This window comes from Leptosomus discolor, chromosome 3 (genome assembly GCF_034619465.1).
Source record: "Leptosomus discolor isolate bLepDis1 chromosome 3, bLepDis1.hap2, whole genome shotgun sequence".
Taxonomy (NCBI): domain Eukaryota; kingdom Metazoa; phylum Chordata; class Aves; order Leptosomiformes; family Leptosomidae; genus Leptosomus; species Leptosomus discolor.
The window spans coordinates 27,066,364-27,079,106 of NC_141393.1; the positions used below are offsets into that span (position 1 = coordinate 27,066,364).

At 54.1% G+C, this 12,743-nt stretch overlaps 1 protein-coding gene across 1 annotated transcript; it reads right to left on the reverse strand.

The window, feature by feature from the left end:
• Positions 1-868: 868 nt before the first annotated feature.
• Positions 869-12,016, reverse strand: LOC104343762 (acetyl-coenzyme A synthetase 2-like, mitochondrial). The gene is made up of 14 exons (XM_009947730.2): positions 11,818-12,016; positions 10,326-10,422; positions 8,915-9,114; positions 8,283-8,458; positions 7,247-7,399; positions 5,002-5,149; positions 4,416-4,553; positions 4,122-4,214; positions 3,615-3,727; positions 3,011-3,137; positions 2,206-2,333; positions 1,597-1,660; positions 1,134-1,255; positions 869-1,045 (listed from the first exon to the last, which is right to left on the reverse strand). Exons 1-14 carry the CDS (start codon positions 12,014-12,016, stop codon positions 869-871), a joined length of 1,935 nt encoding a protein of 644 aa, XP_009946032.2.
• Positions 12,017-12,743: the final 727 nt, after the last annotated feature.

Below are 12,743 nucleotides of genomic sequence, written 5' to 3' on the forward strand. Positions count from 1 at the left end.
GGAGCAGACACATCTATGCCATCGTCCTCCCAGCCCCCTTCTCCTGTCTCCCTGCCTCTCATGGGGAAAAGGACTGAGCTGTTAGGCTGCCCAAAGAGAAGGTGCTGCCTCATGGGGCTTGTAGCAGCAATGGCCAGAGGAACCTCCACTTGTCCCGGATGCAGTGGTGTGAGGCTGGGATGCAGCCTCCTGTTCTGCCCTCTGTGCATTGCTGGGACCTCTGTCTCTTTGATACACAGCTCTGCAGAACAGACTTCTGTATCTGTGGCTCTGTTGAGGGTTGTGCTCCCCAGCAGGAGCCAAGGGATGCACTGTAAGGGGAGGAGAATGCTGGCACAGAGAAGGAGCATATCTCTGCTCTCCTTATGACACAGAGTTACAGGTCAAAGGAACATTTGTGTTAAAATCTGGGGCCTGATTTCCAAGTGTTTATGGAGAAGGGTCACTATTTGTTAACCAGACTGCTGCATCTTTTCCTTCTGGGGTTTGCTTTGGAGGAGATGCTTGTATATTGGCAATGGTCCTAGACTAGACTATTGCTGAAGAGGAGAGCAGGGGTAGGAGTAATATACCTAACCAGGGCTGGGAATCCTGCCCTGCTGTGCTACGTCCACAGCTACTGCAAGGCTCGGGGAACCCCAAGGAGGGCTTTTGGCCTTCTGCTTTCAGGGCAGGAAACAGAGCTCACCTTCCCTTCTGCCTATGATGAATTGTGTTCTCTCTCCCCTGCCTCCCATAGGTTTTGGGGGGTCCTGTGTTGCGGAGAGGTCACTGAGCACTTACTGGCCACCAGTTGCTTAGTGACATTTCTGGATGTGACCCTGGTTCTGCAGTGGAGGAGCAGGAGGTGGCTGCTGGCAGAGCCAAGCTAGCAGCTCTTCTGCCCCTTCATCAGGTGCTTGTGTCCCTCTATGATCTGCTGCACAGCTTCATGGTCATCCAGGGTGGTTAGGTCGCCAAGCTCACTGGCTTTGTCCTCCACAATTTTCCTTAGCACCCGACGCATAATCTTCCCTGAGCGTGTCTTGGGCAGCCGGTGCGTGACCTGGGACAGGGAGGAGCAGAGCTAAAGCTGAGGGAAAGGGGTTAGTGAGGCTGTTGGGGTGGGTGTTGGACCAGCCTGCACATGTTACCTGAACATACTCTGGAGCCGCGTACTTGGCGATCTTCTTTGAGATCAGCTCCTGTAGCTCAGCAGTGAGAGTCTCCTGTGTGTAGCCACTGTCCTTCTTCAGCACAACAAATGCATAGGCTCCTGGCAGAAGGGCCACCAGGTTACTGAGCACTGTGCCCAGCATGCTCCTGAGACCCTGCCTGGACCTAGTGCCTGGAGGGATCTCTCTCTGAGGGTAGCCTCAGGAGATGCTCTGTAGCCTGAGCTGTAAGTGCTTTTGGCCATGGTGCTGCTGCTGCTACCTTATGCAAAGGCCAGCTGGTCTTGTGCAGGTTGTGATGGCTGTGCCGCAATCCCCACTAACGTGCTATATGGCGCTAGCACAGCGTTGCTACCAGGGCTTGGTGTGACAGTGCCACTTCCCACCGCGGTGCAGTAGCCCCGGGAGAGATGTTTCAGGGGCAGAAAAGCAAGCATCTTACCTTCTCCCTTGATCTCATGTGGGTAGCCGATGACAGCAGACTCTGCCACTGCCACATGGTGATTCTGGAAGAGAACAGGGCTGGCGTTTGGCTTGGTGCTTTCTGCAGGCTCGCTGCCACCTGGGAGCTGCCCCGACCCGACTTGGCTGCTGCAGCCCACAGTAATGCAGAGAGACAAGGAAGGGCCTCAGGTGGCCTCTGCCCTTTTTCCTTGCCTCAGCAGGTCTGTCTGCAAACACAAGTCTTCTCCCTGGTCCCTGGCTGCTTTAGGTTTGCACCTTCTAGACGCTGTTCTGTGACACCAGGTCTCACAAACATTACTGGCCCACAGATGCACCTCCTTAACATGCCTGGCTGCCGCTTTGGGACTTGCCCACTTACAGCATCAACCTTATCAGACTTTGTCCCTCCCTTGCTGCAGAGAGACGGAATGAGAGGGGAGAGAGTGGGAAGCTATTTCCACAGGCAGGCTGTGGGTCCAACACTGTTCCCTGCTGCTACAGCAGCAGCATGTTTCTGTCTGGGTATTTTAAAGAGGCTTCCCTGAGCACCACCAGTGTGCCTTCCCTGTCCCCTTGGGTGGCTTTACCTCCCACCCACACCTCTTACCACAACATCCTCCACCTCTGCAGTGCCCAGCCGGTGTCCGCTGATGTTAATGATGTCGTCCAGCCGTCCTGTCAGCTGGTAGTAGCCCTCACTGGTACGATACACGCCATCCCCAGTGAAGAAAAACCCTGCAGTGGCCAGAACCATGCCATGGTCACTTGTTGCAGTGAGCATGCAAGCTGCTCGCTAGTCACACTCTCGTCTCGCCCCCTTCTCCCCTCTGTTGGCACCAGGGCTTATGTGCTCTGCTCCTTTCTCATCTGCTCAGGGTAAAGGTGCCTACCTTCCTTGTTAGTCTTCTGCCTCTGTTGGTACCTGCTCTGTCGTCAGGCTCCTTCCCTCATTCTGCAGTGTGCTGGTTAATGCCCAGCCTGTCTCATCACCCCAAGCTGGGAGCTCTTTGCCTCCAGTGTGGTCCTGCTCTTTCTCCCGTTTGCTTCATGTCAAGACACACACATTCTTGGGCTTGCTCAGTGCCTCTGGATGAGTGACAGAAGCCGATAGGGTTTGCAAGAGATGCACCAAGCGGCTTTTTTGTGCTTGAGGGGACTGGGGGCAGAAGGACAAATCCACTGCTCTAAATCACAGGTGATCTGATGGGGAACGTTGGTGAGAGAGACCTATTCCCAGGGCAGTGTATGGGGCATGGAAAGATGAAGGGCCTGTGGAAGGTGGAGAGTCTGTAGAAGAATGGAGCAGCAGTACCAGCTCTCCTGAGTCCTGCCCCCATGCAGAAAACCAGCAGGCAGACCCAACTCTACCCAGCCAAACCCCTCTGCAGTGACCTGCCACACGTTTTCCTTACCTGGATAAGGAGTCAGATAGGTTTCCAGAAATCTCTTGTGGTCATTGTATATTGTTCGTGCCATACCTGGCCAGGCTTGTGAGATGCAAAGGGCTCCAGAGACGTTGTTTTCCAGAAGGACATTTCCCTGTAAAATGTTACCTTTTAGTAACCATGGCTGAGGTACTTAGGATGTTTAGTGTTGCCTGTTTAACAAGCCTGAGATGGAAATATCAGGGAAGGCAGCGAGGAAAATCCTGTGCCCGAGGACAGGCTTAGTCTCTCCCAGCAGGTATCTGCAACCAGCTACCTACCATGGTGGGACACAGGGCCCCTCCAGGGAGGCTGGCTGTCCCTGCCCAGCTACCTTACCTTGGAAACACAGGTGCCAGGGAGCCCAACCACAGCCTGTCTTGTCAGGACAGAGTAAGCTAGAAAACAGCTTCTGCACTAGTTGGAAGAGCAGCTTCACTGTTAGTCCGTTTCCAGTAAAGAAGGTTGCCATCGAGCAGAGGTGAGCAAGAAAGGTGTGCTTACACACCTCCACTCCCGTTGGCAAGTACACACTGCAAGCGCCTGGGGAAGCAGACTGAGCCAGTGCCTGGGCTGCAGGTTTTAAATGTACCTTGTCGTCCAGGAGGGAGGGACTGATCCCAAAAAAGGGTCTCATAGCCATGCCTGGAAGGATTTCGGCTCCAGGATTAGAAGGACGGGGTGAGATACAGATGCCTCCTGTTTCTGAAGCAAAAGAAACTAGTGCTCAGCAAAGTCAGGGACAAGAGGAAAGCCAGGTAGCACTGCTTGGCCAACAGTCTTTGCCCTGGCCCTCATGGCACCCTGCAGGACCACAGGCTGGAGCTGGGTTTGCCAGGGAGGTGGGGGAGACCATTTGCAGAACGATGGTCTTGCTGGTTTAGTTCAGCAGAGACCTGCTCCCTACCCCAACTCCCCCGTGTTTCTCTAGGTTAGCTTTAAAGGCCATTTCTCTTGTGTTTTGGTGCCTGTGGGCCCTTATGGCATTGCTTGTACAAGAGTGTCAGTAACAACCATTCCCACTTGGCCAACAAGGCAGCAGGTCCCTCCTAAAGCCTGGGAGAGCAGAAGCTGGGATGAAGGGTCATACGCATCTCACCAGTTTGCCACCATGTGTCCACTACTGGGCACCGTGTCTCGCCGACTACACGGAAGTACCACTCCCACGCCTCCTTGTTGATGGGCTCCCCCACTGCAAGGGGAAAGACAAGGGGACAGAGCTGAAAGATCGGGTCAAAGATAGAGCTTCCAAGGGCCTGCTCATGGAGCCACCCCCAAGTAGCGCAGTCTGCTGACTTTCCGCTCTCGTGTGCTGCTGCTCTTCGCATTTGTGGGAAGAGGCACAACCTGATGCCCGACGATTTGCTGCTCTAGCCCATGCCACCAAGCTTACCTGAGCCAAGCACTTTGAGAGAAGAGCGGTCATACTTCTTCACCCATTCATCACCGTATCTCAGGAGCAGGCGGATGGCGGTGGGCGCCCCATAGAACTGGTTAATTTTTAACCTCTCCACTGTTTCCCAGTAGCGGCCTTGAATGAAAACAGGGCCAGTAAACATCCACACAGGTCCTCACAGCCCGAGACCAAGATATAGAGGGAGAGGAGGTGAGAGCAAGGGCTCTCTAGCAGTGTCTGGACCCTCAGCCAAGCTAATCCCATGCTGGGAAGGACTAAAGCAGTCCAGGAGCAGCAGTGGCCTCTTTTTCTCCACATCACTTAGCTCTGCTGCTCTCCCTGTTGCGGGGAGGGACAGGGAGAAACAGCTTCATGCCTGGAAAAGCAGCAGTGGCTTCCTAACCAGAGGAAAAGACTCTTCCCCTTGCAGCTCACCACTGGGCCCAGCCTGCTGTCTGCTCCTGCAGCAGCAGAAGCATTGCTGCTTGTGTCCTGGCATCAAGCCACCAGCTCTCTGTCTGCTGTGGGTCTTGCAGGGTGGCTGTGGCATGTCCTAGCTGCCTTGAGACACCTTCTCACTTACCAGGGTTAGGATGGACAGGAGTGCTCTCAAAAAGGACTGTGGTGCCACCGTTGCAGAGGGGGCCATAGACCACATAGGTGTGCCCCGTGATCCAGCCAATGTCTGCCACACAACCAAAGATGTCCCTGTCCTGGTAGTCGAACACGTACTGTGCAAGAGAGGAGAGGCTGTGAGGGGTACAGGCTGGGCTTGCCCTCCCAGGTAGGGGGACAACGGGGAGCAGTGTACCCTCTCTCAGCCCTAATGTTATTGCATCTTTTTGTCTTCCCACTACCCCTACAGGGACACCTTCCTGCAGAGAGTTTTTTAAAACATTATCAGGAAAAAAAAAAAAAAAAAAAAAAAAGTCAGGTGCTTTATGAAGGTGCAGAACAAGAGAGACACTTAAAAAAACCCCAAACAAACAACACCACAGCCAAATTTGCTCTTTTTCTAAGAAGACAGCTACAGCCTTTCCTTACAGCCTTTCCTTCTTTCTGCTGGTGTCTAGACAGGACTGATATCCAAGTGTCTGGTAGCATCAAAAGAGGAGAACTTTCAGGGTGAGTATGGTCCGCTCTGCACCTACATGACCACATGGGAGAAGAGGAGTTGTTTGCAAGGGCAATGTGATGGAGGACTCCATGAGCCACCCACAAGCGCTGCTGGGCTCCAAGCTCAGGAAAACCCTGAGCTCAGCAAGGAGCCAAGCATAGGAGCATTGAGGCAGCAAGCAGAGGGACTGTGAGATGCCTCAGCCCAGAGCTGCCCCAGCTGGGTAAGCGCAGCCCTGTGCCTGCAGGCAGAAAGCGGAGCAAGCGCTTCCCGCTGCCTTATTTATTCCTCAGGACACCCTTGGCTGCAAGGCTGGAGCATGAGGGAACGATGGCTGCCCTGTGCAGGGCAGAACAGTGCCATCAGACTGGCAGAAACATGTCCAGCTTCCTCAAGCACTCTCCTTCACTTCCTTTACTCAGCACCAGCAAAGCTCTCGAGGGGTCAGTGTCCCACTCACCCATCACTTCTCACCTTCTCTGGCATCTGCTGTTTCAGACCTTCCTGTCTCTTCCTGCAGACTCCTGTCTGCAGGCTGCCAGCTGGGGACTCCGGGGCCTCAAGTGCTCCAGGATGTTTGTAATGGAAACTTCCCCTGCTTGCTCTGTCCCTTTTTAACCAAGCGGTGAATTACGGTAGCAGTGGTCTGCCCAATCCAACTGAGAGATCTGAGTGTGCCAGCCCTGCGTCACAGTTTCCAGCGCTCCTGAGTGCTAACATGGCCACATGCTTGCTCCCTGCATTGCCATTCTGGGATGGCAGCCCTGGCTCTCGCAAAACCAGTTCTGATGGTCTCACATGTCATGCTGCGCACAGCTGTACAGGCAGCTTAGCTCACAGGAAAACCAAGAGCTTCCACACACCCCCTGCACACACCCCAGGAGGTCTGTCCTCCAGCAGTCATAGCTGGCACAGAAAACCCAGCCAGCCCTGAGCTTGCTGTCTTATAGGGTGCACGGTCTGAGGCGCCACTGGAACTTCAGTCACACAGAGAGAAAGCCAGACCCAAAAGTAAGGCACCGTTCAGGGAGAAATTTCCTCTTCCAGAGGACTCCATACAACATCTTAGGAAATGTCCCTCGCAACCACTCCTGCAGACAAGTGCAGCTCCATGCTGTGCTCAGTGCCCTTTTATCCAGCTCTGTTAAGAGTTTGCTTTGGGCATGCGAGGGGTTAAAGGCTTTCCTCTTCCCAAAGATGACCCACACTTTTCAGGTATAGACCCTTTGTCTTGAGGGCACTCACCAGCTTTTGCAGATGTCTTCAAATGTGCCCCTCCCAGAAGCACTGCTTTCGATCTCCCACCTGAGTTGGGGTAGTTAGGGAAAGGGGTATTTGGGCTTAGGGAAAGCAAGCCAGGGGGTTTAGGAGCAAACAGACTTCTTACTCCTCACCCAGTTATATAAAATTACCTTTGCAAGACAGAACATCCCACTCAATGATTCAGTCTAGGATAGGGCAGTGAAAGAAAGAAAGCCAAGAAGGCAGCTCAGAGAGGTGTGTGTTTGGGAGGCCTTGCTCCAGAGCATGTGTTACTCTTCCGCACTACCTGTAGGCAGATGTGCGCTACTGGGCTGATGCTCTAGGAGGGCTTCCCAGAGACTTTGCTCTGGATAAAGGTGAGCTCACGGCGCAACAAGGCAGCATATGTATTCCCTGCACTACCTATGAACTGGTAGTCTGTGAGCACTCTGTGGCTGGGATCCTTTACCTTGTGTGTGAGAGCAGCAAACAGCAAGTAACCAGCTTGGGAATGAACCAGACCCTTGGGTTTGCCAGTACTGCCTGATGTGTAGAGAAGGAACAACATGTCTTCACTGTCCATGGCAGCAGGCTCACAGCACGCGTCTTCCTTCATCATCTCCTGCAGGAGAGAGCGCAGCAGTTCTCTCCTGGGGTCTCACAGGCTTCCCTGTGTTGTCCCTACACCCACTTGTGCACCTCTTCCCTCGAGCCTCCCTCTGAGCTTCGCCCCCCCTCAACCCCGCTCCCCCCATACCATCCTCCCCACCTCTGTACCTCCGCTCCCCTTGCTCGCCAGCCTGAACTCTCTTTTCGCCTTGCTGAGCTGGCAAATACTCTTCTCAGCCAGAGCAGACCTGCTGAGTAAGAGGCAGCTATTTTTATGCTGCTGCTGCTCTGACCAGCACAGAAGTCTTCCTGGAAGCCTTTCTAGCACCAATTGCTTGCAGATGGGATGAGCAGAGGTGGGAAGACCTCTGTGCAGCTCCAGGGAGCTAATGGGAGGGGCTCACCTCTTCAGAAACAGTGCTCCATGCTGGCAGCCTGGCCATCCTGTGTGCCATGAAAAACGGGCACACAAGCAACCTCACTGCCTGCTTCCTCAGACACAAGCTGCCAGCGGCGCTCACAGAGGTGCCAGGTCTGCCAGCAGGGCGGCGTGTGACAGTGCAGTGGCAGTCCAAGGCTGGGCTCACAATGTGTCAGCCTATGTCTGGGGCATTTCTAGCACCTGGTCCACCCTATTACAAACCCTGATTTGTGCAGCCTGCCCGTGACAGTACAGGGCTGGTGCTGTGGGAAGAGCCATCCTGACAGCTCCTGGGACTGTCCTGAACTTGTGTGCAGCTTCAGCTGCTGCTGCTGCTGCAGGGCAATGTCCCCACATTGTGTCAATGCCAGCAAAACTGCCATGGCCAGCCTGGACTCTCTCTCCACCCTTTGTCCCTGCTCCCAAAGCAGTCTCATTGCCCATGGGAAGTGGAAGTAGTGCCAGGCAGCCTCACCTCCTCCAGTGGCACATCCAGGGCTGTCATGGGAACCTTGCTGTCAGTCCTCATGGAAACCAGAACCCGTTTCACTCCTGGGCACTGCTTCACAGCCTGGTCCACTGTCTTCTTTAGCTCAATAACCTTGCCACCTCTAAGCCCCTGGTTCACTGTGATCACTGTCTCCGACTGGGCTGCAGAAGGCAGAAGAGCCACATAAGCAGCTCTGCCCTTCTCCATCAGTCACAAGCAGTTTGGTTCTGCCATGACCCTGCACCTCTCCCTCTGTCTCCCAGCCCATTACTCATGTCCTCCATTTAGCAAAACCAGCAGCCCTGCATCTTTGTTTCTCATTCATTCCTGCCTGTGTTGCACCCCCTCAGAGGAGATGGTGTACCCCAGCCCATCAGTCCCTTGGATGAAGGAGAGAACCAGTACATCCCATGGGCTGGAAGATATTTAGTGAGCCCATGCCATTTCCTGGGATGCTAATACCTGCTCCATGGCTGTACATCCTCAGTTAACCCAGGGAGTCTTACTCAGAAAACCTTTGCCATCACCACAACCCCGAGCCCCTCAGCTGCCAAACCAGCAAGCTCAGCAGTGTCACCCAAGGGCAATACATGTCCCTGTTACCCACTGGCTCTTACCGTCCCGGATCCTGTCTGCTAGGGACTCTGCACTGAACCCAGCAAACACCAGAGCATGCACAGCACCGATGCGGGCACAGGCCAGCATGCTAGCCACCGCCAGCGGGCACGGGGGCATGTAGATTGTCACCCTGTCACCCCGTTTCACCCCTTGCCGTTTCAAGGTGTTTCCCAGGCGGCACGTCAGCTCCAGCAGTTCCCTGCCCAAAGAAGCAATGGCACAGTTAGAGACTTCCTTGCAGATCTTACCTGCACGCATAAAGATGGGGGGGCCTCAGGGTCACAGGTACGCAGCTTACATCCCTATGCACACTAACCCCCCACACTGGTAGTCCATGGGAGAGCTGTGAATGTCAGTGGGAAGGAAAGAAGACAGTCACTAACATGGGCCGTTATTTATGGAAAAGAAGTAAATCAGAATGGTCTCTGTACATAGCCTGACGCTCTCACTGGACAGCATGAGGAGAAAGCCATAGGGCCAGCAATGGCCACTGGCAATTCCTCTGGCTCCACAAGCCCATGATAGCTCAGCCAACTTTCCTAATGACAGCCTGCACATTTCTTACCAGCCTGTACAACTGGAGGGACACACTACAGTGTTAGGCTGGAGGCTACATGTGAGGAGTTAAATATCACCCCCCCCAAAAAAAAACAGGGCTCTATGCTTTGCTAAAGCTGGGAAGGTCAAGTCCTCTAGAGCTCATGCCCACCAGTGAGAACTACAGCTGCAGGAAAGCAGTGAGCAAAACAATGCCTCTCCCGAGAAGTGTCCCTCCCAGAAGCCATGGCTTGGCTGTCAGTGACTCATTTTATGGAATGGGTCTCCATGCAGGGAGATTGGCAGGGGTGGATGGTCCTGTTTGTCATGTGAGGTCTGGAGCCAGAGAGGACAGAGGGACTTATTCTGTGTGCAGAGAGTTTTAAGTGGATTCTGTGGTGGAGACTCAGAGAGCAGGCAAATTGAGCTGGAAGGGGCACCAGACCGACAGGCAGCACCCCCAGAAAGCCAAACCCAGCAGCATTGCTGACATGCAGATGAGCACGAGACTTCCCGACATCCATGCGGCTGTGAATCTGGCCTCTCTTCAGACCGTTTACCTGCAAATTTAGACACCAGGAACCTTGCTGGGAAGGCACATGTGACTTTCCCATGTGGTCTTGCCTACGAGCATTGCAGTGCTGCCACAAGGCACTTACATCTGCCTCCTCAGCTGGGTAGGCACCCCTTGGGGCCCAGAGGTAGGCTGAAGTCTCAGATCAGCACAGGCAAGCCAACAGCCGCCATACTGTTGATCTATCTATGTGAAGGGATGCTGCATCCCCTCACATGGTGCACATCAACAGATCAGCCCTGTGCAGCGTTCCTGCACGCTGCAATACATTTCTCGTACACTCAGAGATAAGTACTGACCTGTATGTGACCCGCACCTCCTCTCCTGGTTCATCCTTCTCCCAGATTAAGGCCACTTTGTCTGGGGCTACATGGACATGTCGGTCCAGACAATTCACTGGAAAAGACGACCCACTCTCATTGCCAGAGCAACCCTCAGTACCTCTTAGCTCCCATGAAGCCAGCACTGGCAGTCCTGTTTTCAAATCAGTCAGGGCTGCGTGTGAGTCTTTTCAGCATTAGCCTGGTGCATCCACTGAAACAACCTTCATGGTTACCAGCTGGCAGATCACAAGCACCATCCCAAGCCCGTTACCCTCTCACCACTCCAATACCTACCAATCCCCACTATCAGCTTCCCCCTTAATGGCAACCTAATGCACTCCAGAGCAGAACCTGCCTGAAGTCCCTTTGGAGGTCACATCCCCAGTGCCCTCAGAGGGCCTGGCAAACATTAACTCAGCCATCACTCCACCCAGCACTGCCTTGCAGCTGCCTCTGGGGTGGACTAGGGCAGGTTTTTAATGGCAGTGCTCCTAAATAACAAATGTAGGACAAAGTGAAGCTCTGTGCAGGAAGACTGCAGGGTGCGTTTGTACATGGAAGAGAACCAGGACCAGAAGTGCACAGCCCCTGGCTTTCCAGGGACATGGTGGGCTGAGGATTTGGCTGTAATTCTTCCGAGAAGTTTCCCATGTTTCTGGCAGCTGCAGTTTCCTCCGAAGCCTTGTTCCACTCTGTGTTTTCCTTAAACCTGCTACTGAGGTCATGGGATGATGCAGCAGCCCCAGTTTACATACCAAAAATGCCTTTTTCTTCTGACCTTTTGTCGTTTTCCAGGAGAAAAAGAAACACACACAGAAGGGGGAACAGTAAGGTGTCAAATCCCAAAGGCAGGTAACTCCTGCTCTCCTGCCCAAATGGACTGTGTAAGACCCGATTTCTGAGAGGTCTCGTATTTTTAACAGTGGGACCAACAGCGCTGTGAGCAGGACACAGTGTCACAGTGTACCAGGGGAAGTGACTACTTCCCCTGGTAGTCCCCTTAAGGCAGTAGCCCCTGCCCGTAGAAGAAGAGCCTCCCATGGCTGTGGGGACTTCCAGTACCCCTCACTGCTCCTGTATTTTACTTTCTGCAGATACATACTGCCTTCGCTGGGCAGGGATAACCTAGTGCAATGCTGCCTGCTGAATGCACTGGGTTGGGTGCCTGTGGTCCTGCAGAAAGGAGCCACTGCACTGCTGTGGGATTCGTGGTGGTTGAGGGAGAGCAGCCCTGCTCCCAGCACACCCTGATCCAGCTGCAGCCCCTCCAGCGAAAGCCAGTTGCTCCCTTAAGACCAGCCACATCCTTATACTACAGCCACCGCAGGACTAATTGGACTTTTTGGGGACCCCCCTCACTCCAACCCTTTAACACCGTGCTCCTCCGATCTGCTCCTGGGGCCAAAGCCCTTCACAGGGAGGCACCTGCAGGCGTTTGGTGGGCTCCCACGTCCGTCTCCCTCCTTACCTGCCACATTCAGCTGCCCGCCCAGGAACCAGGAGATCCTGCCCTGGTGCAGGTCGCAGTCCTGGACAGAGTGGAAGGGGGTGATCCAGGTGAGCCGACTCCTCCCTAGTGCTCCCCAGAAGGTGTCCCCCTGCTCCACTGACAGCTTGTACAAGCCTTGGTGGTCCTTGAGTCTGGGGAAGGTGATGGCTTCGGGCATGTAGACAGTGAGGGGCCCGTGGGTCCAGGCTCGGGCAGCCACAAACCCAGGGAGGCATCTGAGAGCCTGAGGAAGAGATCTGGGGCAGCAAGCCCTGGCCAGCAGCCTGGCCATCATCACAGGGCGCCTGCCTCTCACAGAAGAGATGGGTGCCCAGAGCCCTTGCAGCTGCTTGAAACACCAGCCTGGGCAAGATGGGCCCCTGTGGGAGCTGAGGGTATATCACCCTGGGCTGACTGGACACAAAGCAGCTCTCCCATGCAGGGATCCCGGGCACCCCTTCTCCCCTGCCTCGTTCCTCTCCTCTCTTCCAGAGCACTGTGGGGAAAAAGAAATTCAATCCCTTTAAGGGAGGGGGAAGGGGTGGGCTGTAGAAATATTTAACTGAAAATAACCTTCATGCTAATCTGATTCCTGACGGCTGTTCTTGAACGGGAGCCAGGTTCAGCGGGTGCCTGGTGTTACAGTCTGGAAGAGGTGAACTCTTACCAGGGCTGCTGATTCGAATACCCGTCAAGAGACTAAGGCACAAACGAGGCCATATATTGTCAATACCACTACAAACTTTTATTTAGAGAGAGAGAGAGAGAGAAAAGAGAGAGAAAAGAGAAAGAGAAAGAGAGGAAGAAGAAAGAGAGGAAGAAGAAGAACACGCCGCAATAGTCACCACCGGGGCCAGTTGTTCCGATCTGGGGGTTTTTCCAATGGTAGTCTAGTCCAGGCAGGT